The following is a 13,061-nucleotide window of genomic DNA, read 5'->3' as shown; positions in this document are numbered from 1 at the left end:
CCAAAGGGGGAGAAAAGGACCACACAACAGTCCTGGTGTCATTTGTAATCCTAAGAAACCTAACACATTCTGCATGTCTAGAAGGGCTCCAAAGGTATTTTCTCTCACTTTTCTCAAGTGCACAGTGCTCTTGATCCTATAGCTGCCCACGAAGTCAGTGTGAGGCAAGTAGGGGTTTGTTTCTGCAGATCCTCTGACATCACCCCGAAACCCTGGGTAGAAGAAATTGAGTGACGTTCGTAGATATCTGAATGATCATTCACCTCTATGTGGTTGCACTAACTTCTCCACCTATCAGGAAAGGAAAAGCATGCCCAAGTTTCCCTCCCAGCATTTACTCTAAATTGCTTCAATCATCCAACTCAGAGGACTTTCTTCTGTACTCAGAGAATTTTAAAAGATGACCTTCCTTCATGAACATGGAGATTTAGATATCTAGAATTTAAAGGTATTCCTCTAGTTCATATATTGGGAAAAAATTGGATCCTAAGAAGAAACCATATAACCTGTAAACACTTTTAAATGTTTGACTCCATCTGTAATCAAAGTCATGCAGGCCTTAACTACCATTTAGATGTCATTCTTATCTACCAAAGGTTAGTAAAATGTCCTATCCAGCATGGGTGAGGACACAGTGACACGGGCACTTCCACACAGAGAAACTGGTATGAAATTCCTGGAGGCAAGTGAGTCACAGACTTCTAGATATCTTTAGCTAACTCCCAGAAATTTATCTCAAGAAGGTAAAGGTGAACACAAAGACAAAAAAGTGAGGGCAATGTTTTCCAGGGAGTATCTAGAAAATAGTTCTTTAAGCTAAATAGAGGCAGAGGGGCCCGTTAGCTAGAATGGTCTGAGCAACACTGCAAGACTGCATCTTATAACTCCTTCTTGAAGATTCCCAAAGTATATTTGCATTCCCAAACTCTTTAAAAAAAGGGGGGGAATCTCTTTAATCTCCTTAATTCTGTTCAACATACTGATTTCCAAATTTAACCTGTCAGTAAAACCCTTATTTTGCATAATATCTGTTTTATGAACTCTTTTTCAAACTCACAGCAAAAGTTGAAAAAATTATACAGTGAACACTCCTATACTCATTATAGAGGTTCTACGATTAATCTTATACTGTTTCCATTTTATATTTGATAACATATATCGTTTCCATATACTTCCACATACTTTCCACAACACACGTTTCCATAAAATCCAAATCACAGATTGTTTTTGAAGTTCTTGCGTTTCATACATATGGAATTGTATAGTGTATTACTTTTGTATAAAACTTTTTTGACTGAGTATTATATACTGTTTTTTGAGATTTATACAAGTTGCAATATCAAATATACTAAAGGAATACCTTTAAATTCTAGTTATCTAAATCTCCGGGGTCATGAAGGAAGGTCACCTTTTAACATTTACACATGTTGTAATATCAGGCTTCTATATTCATCTACATTGATTCCAGTAGCTGAGAATAGCTGAAATATATTCTCTTGTGTGAATGTAACCATTGCTTATATGTTCTTTTGTTGATAGATACCTGGTCTTTTTCTAGTTTGTAGCTATTAAATGAGGTTATTGCTAATGCTCTTCTATACATTTGTTGTGGTCACACATTTTCATTTCGCTTGGGTTAATAGGAGTGGAATTTATGGTTCACGGGGTTTGTTATACAGTAGTTCTATAAGAAACTACCAGACCGTTTTCCAAAGTGGTGGTACCATTTTACATACCTGCCAACCAGGCATGGAGTTCCAGTTGCTTCATATGTTCATCAACACTTGGTATTGTCAGTCCTTATTTTAGCCATCCTAGTAGGTAGATAGTAGTGTTTCATACTTTTAATTTTAATTTCCCCATTGAGCATTTTTATGTGCTTATTGGGTATTCAGATATCTTCCTTTGAGAAGTGTCAGATCAGATGTTTTTGCCCATTTTTATTGGGCTGTAATAATGTCCATTTTTGAATCTTTATATAGAGTCTATGTTCAGAAGAATGTAAAAAAATCAGAGTTTAAAGTATACTAATGAAAAGAAGTTAGAACCCAAAGGGTCAGATCATTACCCTTTCTTACTCCGGAAGGGTTTTATGTGTCTTTGATGATACTCTCTTCCCTCCTATTGGAGTAAAGCATGATTCTGGATTCCATATTAAATCATTCCTGTATTTCCTGTATAGATTTTACCATCCATGTGTGTATCCTTAAATAGTGTATCATGTGGTTTGCCTGTTTTGAATTTTATGTTCTGTGATTTGTCTCTGTCACCCAATATCAGGCTTCTATATTCATCTACATTGATGCCAATAGCCACAGTTCATTCATTTTCACTGATCTATAGTATTTCATTAGGTTGCTCTACCATAACTCATTTATCTAGTCTACTAGTGATTTTTGAATTTTCAGTGTGTTCACTATTATGATGAAAGCTGCTCTGAGAATTTTGCACTATCCTTTAATACTTTACAAAATTCAAGATATATAGAATATACTTTGGAAAATACTATGCTTCAGTTTAATGTTTATCCATCGTAAGTTATCCGGGCAGAAGTTAATAACCTAAATGTGCACTAATAAATGGTTAGTTAAGTTTACCAGGCATGCATACAGTAGAACATTATACAAGCATTAAAATTCATGTTTTTGTACTTTTGATTATCAATTGCTAATTACATGAATAGAAAAGTAATAACAATCTAAATTATTAATAATAAGGGCTTTGTGAAATAAGTTTATGAGTTAGGCATTTGAGATGCTGTGCAGAAATAAACATTTAAGTTCTTGAAATATTTCATGTCACTTAATAATGGAAGTAAAACATAGTGGCACATGATATAGGGAGTATGATTAATAATTTGTAAAATAACACAGAAAAGGTTTGTGTGGAAATAAAGACTAGAAATGATCAAAATGATCACAGTAATTAGTGGGTAGAGGAGGGATTATAGATCATTTTTATTACACTCGTTAATGCTTTATCCATATTTTCAAATTTTTCTGTATTGAGTATGCATCACTTTCAGAGTAAAGAAAAGCAAAAAAAATATCATTTTAGAAAATGAATTTAGTGTTGTCAAGAATTGCTTTTATCAAAGATAGCTTGGAATGCAGACTTATAGGTCAATTTTCTTTTCTTTCTGGCAATTGCAGATATTTGAAATTAAAAATCTTGTCTGAGAACAACCTAGCGTGCCCTGAATTAACGTGAAGTCCTACTTTCTAATGAGGCCAGAGCTCTGTGGGGGCTGGGAAACATCGCTATCGCATGTTTTCATCTCCAGCTTCAAACTGTTCTTTCCAGATGTTCACATCTTCCTTCTCCTCCCAGTCTCCCGCTCCTGCGTTAGCAGACTTCTTGAGGCGCTGGCTGTGGGGAGGTAACAAAGGTGGCTGTGTAACATGTAGGGTGTGGGGCCACTCAGCCTGCTGACTGCCCCGGGGGCCTGCAGGAGCCTTGCAAGATGCCCTGTAAACACGTGGCCTCTCTTTTTCTGAAAGATGGTAAAGATGCAGCGTGTTCCAGGACCAAAGGACCCAGCAGAACTGACTTACTACACCCTGTACAACGGGAAGCCACTGCTGGGGACCGCAGCTGCCAAGATCCTGAGCACCATTGACTCCCAAAGGATGGCCTTGACCCTGCATCATGTTGTCCTTCTGCAAGCTGACCGTAAGAGAAACGTCCTCTCGTTCAGTGTTTTTAATGCCGTTCAGTGTTTTCTGTGAGTCAAAGTGATTCTCAAAACTCATTTTAATGGTGTCAGAGCTAAACGTATTTCTGTTCTGGAAGGTTCTTGTGTGCATGCGTGTGTGTGTGTGTGTGTGTGTGTGTGTGTGTGTGTGTGGTGGAAGGGGGTGCTAGGGATCCATCCCAGCACCTCGCACATGCTAGTGCTGCCACTGAGCCACACCCACATCCCTGTTCTGGAAGGTTCTTAAATCAATCAGTGATATTGACTGTGTTATTTGAAGCAATAGGTTTTGGGTAAGGGATGTGTTTTGTAATATCCAAATGATGGAAATGATATCTCTCTGCCCCCAAGTGCTGCTTACTCTTCCTCCTCGTATAATTAGTGAACAGCTTTGAAAAGTTACTACAACTGAGATTACATGTGTGTGCTGGGGGAATTAAAGATAATTTTATTCAACAAACATTTATAGAGTCCTGCATGAACTGAGCTGAGTGCTGAAGGACATACAGAAAAGGGCAAGATCTGGTTCCTGCCCTTAAGGAGCCAGGGAGTTCCTGCAGGTCCAGAGATGTCTAATGCAGGACGAGCCTGGAAGAGGCAGTGTGACATGGGGGTCAACAGAGGGAAGGTTGGCTTTGAAGGGGCATCTGAAATTAAGCAAAAGAGAAAAGAATAAAACAATAGCCATCTCTTTGAGCCCCTCCCTGTGGCAGCTACTCTGCTAATTACCTAGATTCCCTTGCCTTCTACTCTCATTGGGGCAATGTTTATTCATCTGCAAAAGAGAGGAAACCGAGACTCCGAAAAGCCAAATAACCTGCTCAGCATCACAGAACCAGGACTTAGGTACTCCAATACAGATCTGGATCAGCCTGACTTCAAACCTGTTCTTATCTTACTGCACTCCAAGAGCTCAGCACAGGGAGACGAGGGACTGTGCATTCTGAAAGGAGAACACCGTGAGCAAAAGAATGCAGAGGAAAAGTACCAGCTGAACTTGAAACACAAGGGATTCAGAGGGCCTGGGGGAGCGGGGAGAAACAGGTGGGGGAATTGATGGATTTGGAAAGGTGTATTGATTGGAAAACTCAGGCCTTGAATGGCAGAGGAAGGAGATGGTGTATATTGGGCTGTGTGGAGCTTTTGAAGATTTCTGAGCAGGGTCATAACCTCCTTGGAACAACCCTTTACTTATGGAGGTTAATTGGTGGGCAGTGTCCAGGATGGGAGAAGACAGGAGGTGGCAGCAGGTGGCAGGATCAGTGAGGAGGTTCCCTGGTGTCTCAGGCACTGGGGACCCAAACAAGTGCTATAATGAAACAGGAGCTGTAGGAAGATGAGAGATTGCATGTGGCAGAAATCTCAGGGCTTGGCAACCCTGAGCATGGAAGGTCATGGAAGGTCCTCTCCCACGGGTTTCCTAGCCAGTGTCCATGCTCCTCAAGAACCGGGCATCTGCCTCATTATTTTCCTCTCCTCCTCACCTCCATCCTTCATTGGGGATGACTTTTGCTTCCAGGGGGATGGTGCTGCCCACGGTTGTCATGCTTGGCCAGAATAATCCTCAAGGCACACCTTCGTGTAGGATGAGGTTGGTCGCTCTGCAATCTGGTTTTCGAAATGACATTTGGAACAAGATTCTTTTCCTTTGCACCTCTCCCTTTCCTTTTTGTAGCCTCTGTCTTCATCTCTGGTCAACTACCTGCTTTCTCTATTTTGCTGCACCTTCTGTGTGGATTCCCAGGCTCTGCTCACAGTTCTTTCTCTCTCTAGGTGGAGAATAAGCCATAGATAGAGAACAGGTGCAAAAGCCATTTCAGGTGCCAGGAGACAGGTGAAGGTGCTAGAAGTAGAGACTAAAGGAGTGGGTGCATTTGGGAAGTGGGGGACGGAGCTGGTGGGACAGGGTAGTGGCTTCCCTGTGTGGCAGCAGGAGGAGGTGGGGATCAGAGGACGTCAGGATGACTCCTAGTGTTGCCTTGAGTGTGTGTTGTGAGGCGGTTTGGCCAGATGCAGAAGGTGTGGGACAAAGAGGCTCAGCAGGGCTGGAGTGGAGAATGGGAGAGATGGAGCTGGGAATTTGGTTTTAGGCACATCAGGTTTGAGATGTCTACTAGACATGCACATGGAACTTAGGAGAGGTAAATTTGGGCGTCATTAACATACAGGTGACATTTAGAGCTAAGGGAGTAGGTGAGGGCAACCGGAAGAGTCTAGCTCGAGAAAAAAGGATGAACCTTAATCTTGTGGAGTCTGCATGTGGAAGAGTGGCAGGGGGCTGGGAGGACACCCAGGAAAGAGGGATTCAGAAAGCAAGCCGAGAAAGTGAATCTCACAGAAGTGGGGTGGGGGGCTTGTCCATTTATATCCTCTAGAGGCAAGGCCCAATGAAGAACTATTGGTGACCTTGGCAGGAGAGGTGTCTGGGATGAGGCTGGCCCAGGAGCACTGTGATAGGGAAGTGGTGATGACAAATAGGGAAATGAACAGGGCAGTTGTTGGAGGGGCCCCTGGGAAATGCTGGTGTGAGTTTGGATATTAGTGGGGGAGCTGTAATAGAGAGGGAGGTTTTGACAATGCAGGAGAGAGAGGAGGGTTGAACCAGCAAAGTGCTTGCGTGGATAAGGGGCTGGGATCTAGCTTACCATAGAGGGTAGAGGGGTCCACAGGGGCAGCTCATCCTTTGTAATGAGAGAGAGAGCCGAGTACAAGGGTATGTTTGGTAAGGAAGCCTGGGGACACATTCTCTGATCATTTCTGCTCTCTTGGGGCATACTGAATGGAGTTGGCGGCCGAGGTGGAGGTTGTGTGGGGCACTTGAGCAGGGGTGGCAGAGCAAGCTGGCCAGCACGATGACAGGTTTCCAGGACACCCCTCCTCGTCCTGCCCGCTCTGTCCAGACCACTTCTTCTATTCTTTCAAAATCCCAGACCTTTCCAAGCTCCTCTTCCTCACTACATCATCTCTAGACACACACACACACACACACACACACACACACACACACACACACACACACACGGGCCCCATTGCTCCCTGGACATTTTTTGCACCTGGCTCATTGTCTCTTCCTGTCCGTCACTCCTCCCGTCCCAGTCCATCTACTCCTTTAGCCATGGATCTGAGACCCCCTCATTTCTGTTTCGGGCCTCTGGTACATGGAAGAGATGAAGAACTGACCTCATTGAAGGCAAGAGGTGAATATGTGTCCAGGAAGAGGCTGAGGCTCAGGGGACTTTGCGGATGACAATCAATGAGGACAGTGGAAGGAGCTAAGAGCAGGGGTTGGAGAGGGAGGGCATATCAGGTTAGGTGCATGGAGCCTTTGGACGTGAGCCTGGGTGGGGAGGGATGACTCGGAGGCTTGACTGTGGCTCGGATTTCAGACCCCAGCCTGCCCAGCTCCAGGCTGCTTCCCTTTTACTGCTCCTCTATCCCCTTCAAACCCCTCAGTCCTCTCAGCTCCCTTCTCCAGTAACTTGCAAGTCCACTTCCTTTTCTCCAATTCCTCATTCCTTCCTGCTCAGCCTGGGGCAGCGGCTTCCTGAGTGACAGCCTGTCACTCTCCTGGGCAACCACCTGTGGTTGTAAGACTCCTGCAGAGGGAGGTGTGCAGAACTCTGAGGTCAGGCTGCGCTGTGCATATAGATCAGAGTTAAGATTAGAATGCCCCCAGAATGTAGGTGCTTGGGAAGGGAATATAGCTAAAGGATGGAAGAGGACAGAGTCTGGGGAACGCCTCCATTCCCAGGAGCCGAGGAGGAAGAAAATAGGTCCAATAATAGGAAAATAGGTCCACATTTTTTTTAAAACCCTTCCTTCTCATGGACTTGAAATCAGCCTCCAATGTTAATCCCAGGTCAGATCTCTGAATAGAGGGTCCCAATGTTGAATGCTTTGTCCCATTGAAGAGAGAAGGTTAGCATCCTGTGTTTTAGGGCCTTCTAAATTGCTAGTCCCAGCATCAAGACTGGAATCTGTGATGCCTGCTTGAGCCTCACCACCTCTGGAGATGAGGTGGCATTTGACATCTTAGGAAGCAGCTGATTTCCCTGGGGCAGGCTGATATCAGCTCCATTTACAGATCTAGAGTGAGGAGTTCTTCAAAGCAGTTGGGCAGCTAAGGGACTGGGGAACATTCTTCCCACGAGATGCAGAATGGTTTGACTTCTGTGGCCAGCAGACCGTCTTCTCAGAAATGCCACTTAAAGGACGCAGTAGAGTGGAGCGTTGAGGACTCACTTTTATTCATTCCCTCGAGGAATATTTATTAAGCACCTACTGGGTGGCAGGCACTGCCCTGGGCACTGTAGAGCATTAGTGAAGGAAACAGAAAAAAAGAAAATCCCTGCGCTGGTGGCCCTAACATTCCTGAATGGGCAGAGTAGTTGCACAGAACAAGAAAAATGTTAGATGCTAGTGACATGGAGAAAAAGCAGGCAGGGACCGGATGGGCAATGTGGAGGAGCTGCTGGTTGCAATTTTAAATTGTTGGGGGTCAAGAACCACATCAGGGAGGAAGTAACCCTGGAGAGACACCTGAAGAGAGAGAAGGGAGGAAGGGAGCAGCCCTGGGGACACCTGGGGACCAGGTTCCAGCAGTGGAGGAGGCTTCAAGGCTCAGCGAGGAGGTTACTGAGAGGCAGAGTGGTGTGACGAGGTCTGAGGCACAGATGGGGCCACAATCACTAGGCTCACAGGTTGGACCCTGAGTAGGATACGATGCCACCGGAAGCAGAACGACATGGCTGAGTACTGGTCCCTGGGCAGAGTCTCCCTGGCATCCACCCACCCAGCTGTGGACTCGAATGGCCACAGGAACGAGCTGCAAACAGTTTTGAGTGGATTCTTCCTCCTTTCAACAGCTGTCCACATGAGAATAGTTTATTCTGTGCTTAGATTATTTAGACCCTTTGACTTCATTCCTTCTGACAAATACTGTGTGTGTGTGTGTGCACACGTGTGTATGTGTGCTCACATGTTAATTCAGAACCAACTTAAACTATTTGTTTTAGAGAAATGACTTCCTATCGAAGTGTCCGTCCTCCCTGGGCTCAGTTTCCTCACCTGCAAACTGGAATAAGAAGAGCTCACAGACAAAGGACCCGTCCCTGTGCCCAGCACAGAGGAGGCACTCGGAACCCAGCGTCTCCTTTTCCTTTCTGTCCTGAAATTCTTGCAGTTTAAGTAACCACTGTTCCTTTTCACCTCGGTGCATGTCTTTGTACCTTCAGATCATGTGCCAATGAATGTATTGGGTTTGGATGACTTCAGTTGACCTAACATTTTGATCATTAAATGAATTTATTAATGCACATAAGATAAGATAAATCTATTCTCTTCCCCACTGAAATAGAGGTGAGGGAATTTTACAATTGCACCAAGAAAAATGGCATCCACCAAGACAATAAAACTGAGTAAGATCAGAGCATGCAAATATTTCATTCTAATGGATGGGAAAAATATATATATATATATATATATATATATATATATATATATATATATATATATATATATATTCTATTCCATGTAGATATGTGCTTTTTTGGGGGGGCGGGTATGCTATACATTTTTCTCTATCAGGATAAAATAGCCTAGCCAAAAGAAGTATATTGATATTTTTCATAGAAGCTCTGAGCTTTAAAAAATGTTAATGGCACAAAACTCACATATAAATACTGAATTGCTAAAAGCAGTAGCAATTAAGGGTGTAATGTCAACAGAAGCACATTACCTAATGAGCTGTTTTCAGAAGTTAATAATGTGATTAATCACTGATTGATTAAAAACTGTAGACGAAGAAGTTCTTTGGTACTAATAGTACTTGAAGCCCAAGGGCAGCCAGATGACAGGTTCCTTGGTTAACAAGGAACCCGCAGCAATCAGGAGGTGGTTGGACTCAGAGAGGAGGGCTGGCGGGCTCCTCAGACAGGCCTTCCCCACGTGGTGCTGACCAGGGGGGTCTTTATATTCCAGGATCTAGGTCCTGAGCATTAAAGTCTAGTAGTCTTCAGAGTCAAGGAGGATAAGGAGGATCAGCTCAGGCTAACCAGACTTTACAAGAAATGAATACACAAACTAGAGTTAAAATATAGGCTAGAATACAATTACCACAGAGATGGGACTTCTCCTTCTCACTTGCTGATACCCTATCTATCTAGTTAGAAAACCTGTTGGGTGGTACCCAGGGACAGCATCACCAAGCTGAATCAGCCCGTGGCAGCCATCTTGCCACTAGGATAGACCTGCCATTGACCAGCTCACCCACATCTGCCATGGAACACATCCCCAAGATGAACAAGTCCTTGCCTACCCTTTAGTTTTTCTCTGGATTCCTACAGACCCCACTCCCTTTCATTAAATTAGACTGTAGACTATTACTTTCTTCTTCTTCTTCTTCTTCTTTTTTCTTTTTTTTTTTTTTTTTTTTTTTTGGTACCAGGGATTGAACTCAGGGGCTCTTGACCACTGAGCCACATCCCCAGCCCTATTTTGTATTTTTATTTAGAGACAGGGTCTCACTGAGTTGTTTAACACCTCACAGCTGCTGAGACTGGCTTTGAACTAGCGATCCTCCTGCCTCAGTTTCCCAAGCTGCTGGGATTACAGGCATGCTCCACTGTGCATGGATGTAGCTGTTACTTTCTTTTAAAGTTACTGTTACTTCAGTTCTGAAAACATATTAGTCCTTTTGATTGGACTGACGTGTTTTCCAAGAATCCCCATCAGTGATTCTGGGGGAGACTCCTTCATCTCCTGTTTCTATCATTTTCCTAACCAATTTACCAAAACATTGGAAGAATTGTCAGCAAACACCCATGTACCTACTGCTTGGAATCCACAATTAGAATTTTACTATATTTTTATCATAGATAGGTTTAACTGTTCCTCCATCCATCCATCTATGTATTTGGAGGATGCATTTAAATGTGAGTTCCAAACATGAGGGACTTCTGTCCACTTCAGCATGCCTATCATTGATTAGAGATCAACATTCATTTGTGACTTGCTTTAAGGAAAAATTTACATACAGTGAAATGTATGTATCTTCAAGTGCATTACTTGATGATTTTGGACAAACACAGCTGTGTCACCCAAATAGCCCTCATGTTACAGAAAACCATCACCCTGTAGCCCTTCCCGGGTCCATTCATTCCCGCCCAGCCCCATAAAGACACCTGCTGCCCTCAGCACTTTGTCCCTGCAGACAAGCACTCTGCTTACTTTTTCCTTGCTCTAGTTCTGAGGACAGGCTGACCCTCTCCATTGACTGAGCCATTCCTGAGTTTTCCAGGGGAGGAATCTCATGTTATATTTTATTCATTGCTCATTCATGGAGTGACTTCCCTTCAATATTTAGAGTCATCTCTTGGTGGCTTTTTTTAAAAAAAATATTTTTAGTTGTAGATGGACACAATACCTTTATTTTTAAAAATTTATTTATTTTTATATGGTGCTGAGGATCAAACCCAGTGCCTCACACGTGCTAGGCAAGCTCTCAACCACTGAGCCACAACTCCAGCCCCTCTTGGTGGCTTTTGCCTTCTGTCTCCAACACACACTTCTAATTCTCAGATTTCTTTTTCTTTTCCCCTTTTTGACCCTTGGACATGACCACTGAGGAAAATCAATACTGATCATGTTTTATTTTCTCCTCTTTTTAAATAATAGTAGAAGCTAGAATTTATTGAGCACCTACTAAGGAGCACAAGAAAACATGACCCTAACCTATTTTACAGATGAGGAAACTGAGACTCAGAAGACTTGAGTCCCTTGACCAAGGTCACACAGCTGCAGTTGCAGAAGCAGAGGCATTCTGACCTTGAACCCTCTTAATCGCGGCTTCCTCCCATCTCCTGACTTGGGGCTGGGAGGATTCCTGTCTGGGTCCCTCCTCAGTGCTCCTTGTCACCTGCTTCCCACTGGCTCTCTCCACAGCTGTGGTGAAGAACCCCCCTAACAACCTGTGGATCATTGCGGCAGTGCTGGCGCCCATCGCCGTGGTCACGGTCATCATCATCATCATCACTGCTGTGCTCTGTAGGAAGAACAAGAACGACTTCAAGCCAGACACGATGATAAACCTGCCGCAGAGAGCAAAGGTATGTGGGGGCAGTAGGGAGAGGACAGGCACCGGGCCTGCAGAGGCTCTGCCTGCCTTTTCCTCTCGGCTCCTGTGGCCACTGCAAGTGTCTTCAGAGCCATTGTTATAGTCCTTATTTATTTATTTATTTATTTATTTATTTATTTATTTATTATTTATCATTTGTTTTTGGTACTAGGGATTGAACCCAGGGGCGCTTACCACTGAGCTACATCCTCAACCCTTTTTTTATTTTATTTTGAGACACAGTCTCACTAATTTGCTTAGGGCCTTGCTAAGTAACTGAGTCTGTCTTTGAATATCCGACATTTCTCTCAGCCTCCCAAGTTGCTGGAATTACAGAAGTACGTCACTGTGCCAGGCTATCGTCTCATTTTGAAGGAGACCCTTTATTTCATAATCAGGACAGGATAATTAATGTTTATCTGATGCTCACTCTTGGCCACAAATGCATCCAACCGGTTTTCAGATAGCAATTCTCTAATCCTCACAGCATCGCTTGGAGGAAAGACCATAATGTGACAGATGAGAAAACTGAGATGCAGAAAATTAGGAACTAGAGAGACCTGAAAGGACTTTAGAGATGATTCAATCAGATTCCCTTCTTTTACATGTGAAACGTAATTCCTTCAATGGTTCTTGAGTAGCAGAACTGACCGTAGCATCAAGCGTGCTGTGGTCTGAATATTTGTGTTTCCTGCATTCATACAATGAAATCCAATGCCGTGATGTCGGTAGAAGAACCTCTAAGAGATGATTAGGTCATGCAGGTGGAGCCTCTAGGGATTAGATTAGGTCCCTTGTAATAGAAGTCCTAGAGCTCTCCCTGCCTCTGCTATCATGGGAGAACACAAGAAGTGGGCTTCTGCGGCCTGCTAGAGGGCCCTTGCTAGAGTCCAGCCACGCTATCCCCTTCTCCTGGACTTCCAGCCTCTAGAACTGTGAGAAAGAAGTGTCTGTCAGTCACTCCCTGGGGCACGTCAACTCTCAAACTGTTCCTTGTTCTGTCCACTGGAGTGACTTCTCTTCAGTGGCTGCCGTGATAGACAAGGAACATGGCCAGTGCTGGATGCCCATCAAGCATCAGTTCCAAGGCTCTCCTGATGCCTGGCCTAGAGTGCCTGCCGTCCCTTCTCTGTCACCTGCATATCTCTGCGAGTCCACATCTGGTGACTGGGAGGGGGCTGCACTGGGGAAGTTCTGAAGGCTGATTTCCTAGTCACGTAGCTGCTCCGTGAGGGAAATAGCCTAACTGTGACA

At 44.0% G+C, this 13,061-nt stretch overlaps 1 protein-coding gene across 8 annotated transcripts in view; it reads left to right on the top strand.

Moving 5' to 3' along the window:
* The window catches only part of Kiaa1549l (KIAA1549 like), a 256,249-nt gene that overhangs the window by 173,633 nt on the left and 69,555 nt on the right, over positions 1-13,061 (top strand). For all 8 annotated transcript variants that reach the window (XM_078046259.1, XM_078046263.1, XM_078046262.1 and 5 more), the window contains 2 exons: positions 3,501-3,672; positions 11,636-11,799. In XM_078046259.1, the coding sequence (XP_077902385.1) occupies positions 3,501-3,672; positions 11,636-11,799 (336 nt within the window). The remainder of the gene's footprint in view (positions 1-3,500; positions 3,673-11,635; positions 11,800-13,061) is intronic.

This window comes from Ictidomys tridecemlineatus, chromosome 4, assembly GCF_052094955.1.
Source record: "Ictidomys tridecemlineatus isolate mIctTri1 chromosome 4, mIctTri1.hap1, whole genome shotgun sequence".
Taxonomy (NCBI): Eukaryota; Metazoa; Chordata; class Mammalia; order Rodentia; family Sciuridae; genus Ictidomys; species Ictidomys tridecemlineatus.
Note: the sequence above shows the minus strand (reverse complement) of the source record. Positions and strands in the feature narration are given on the sequence as shown.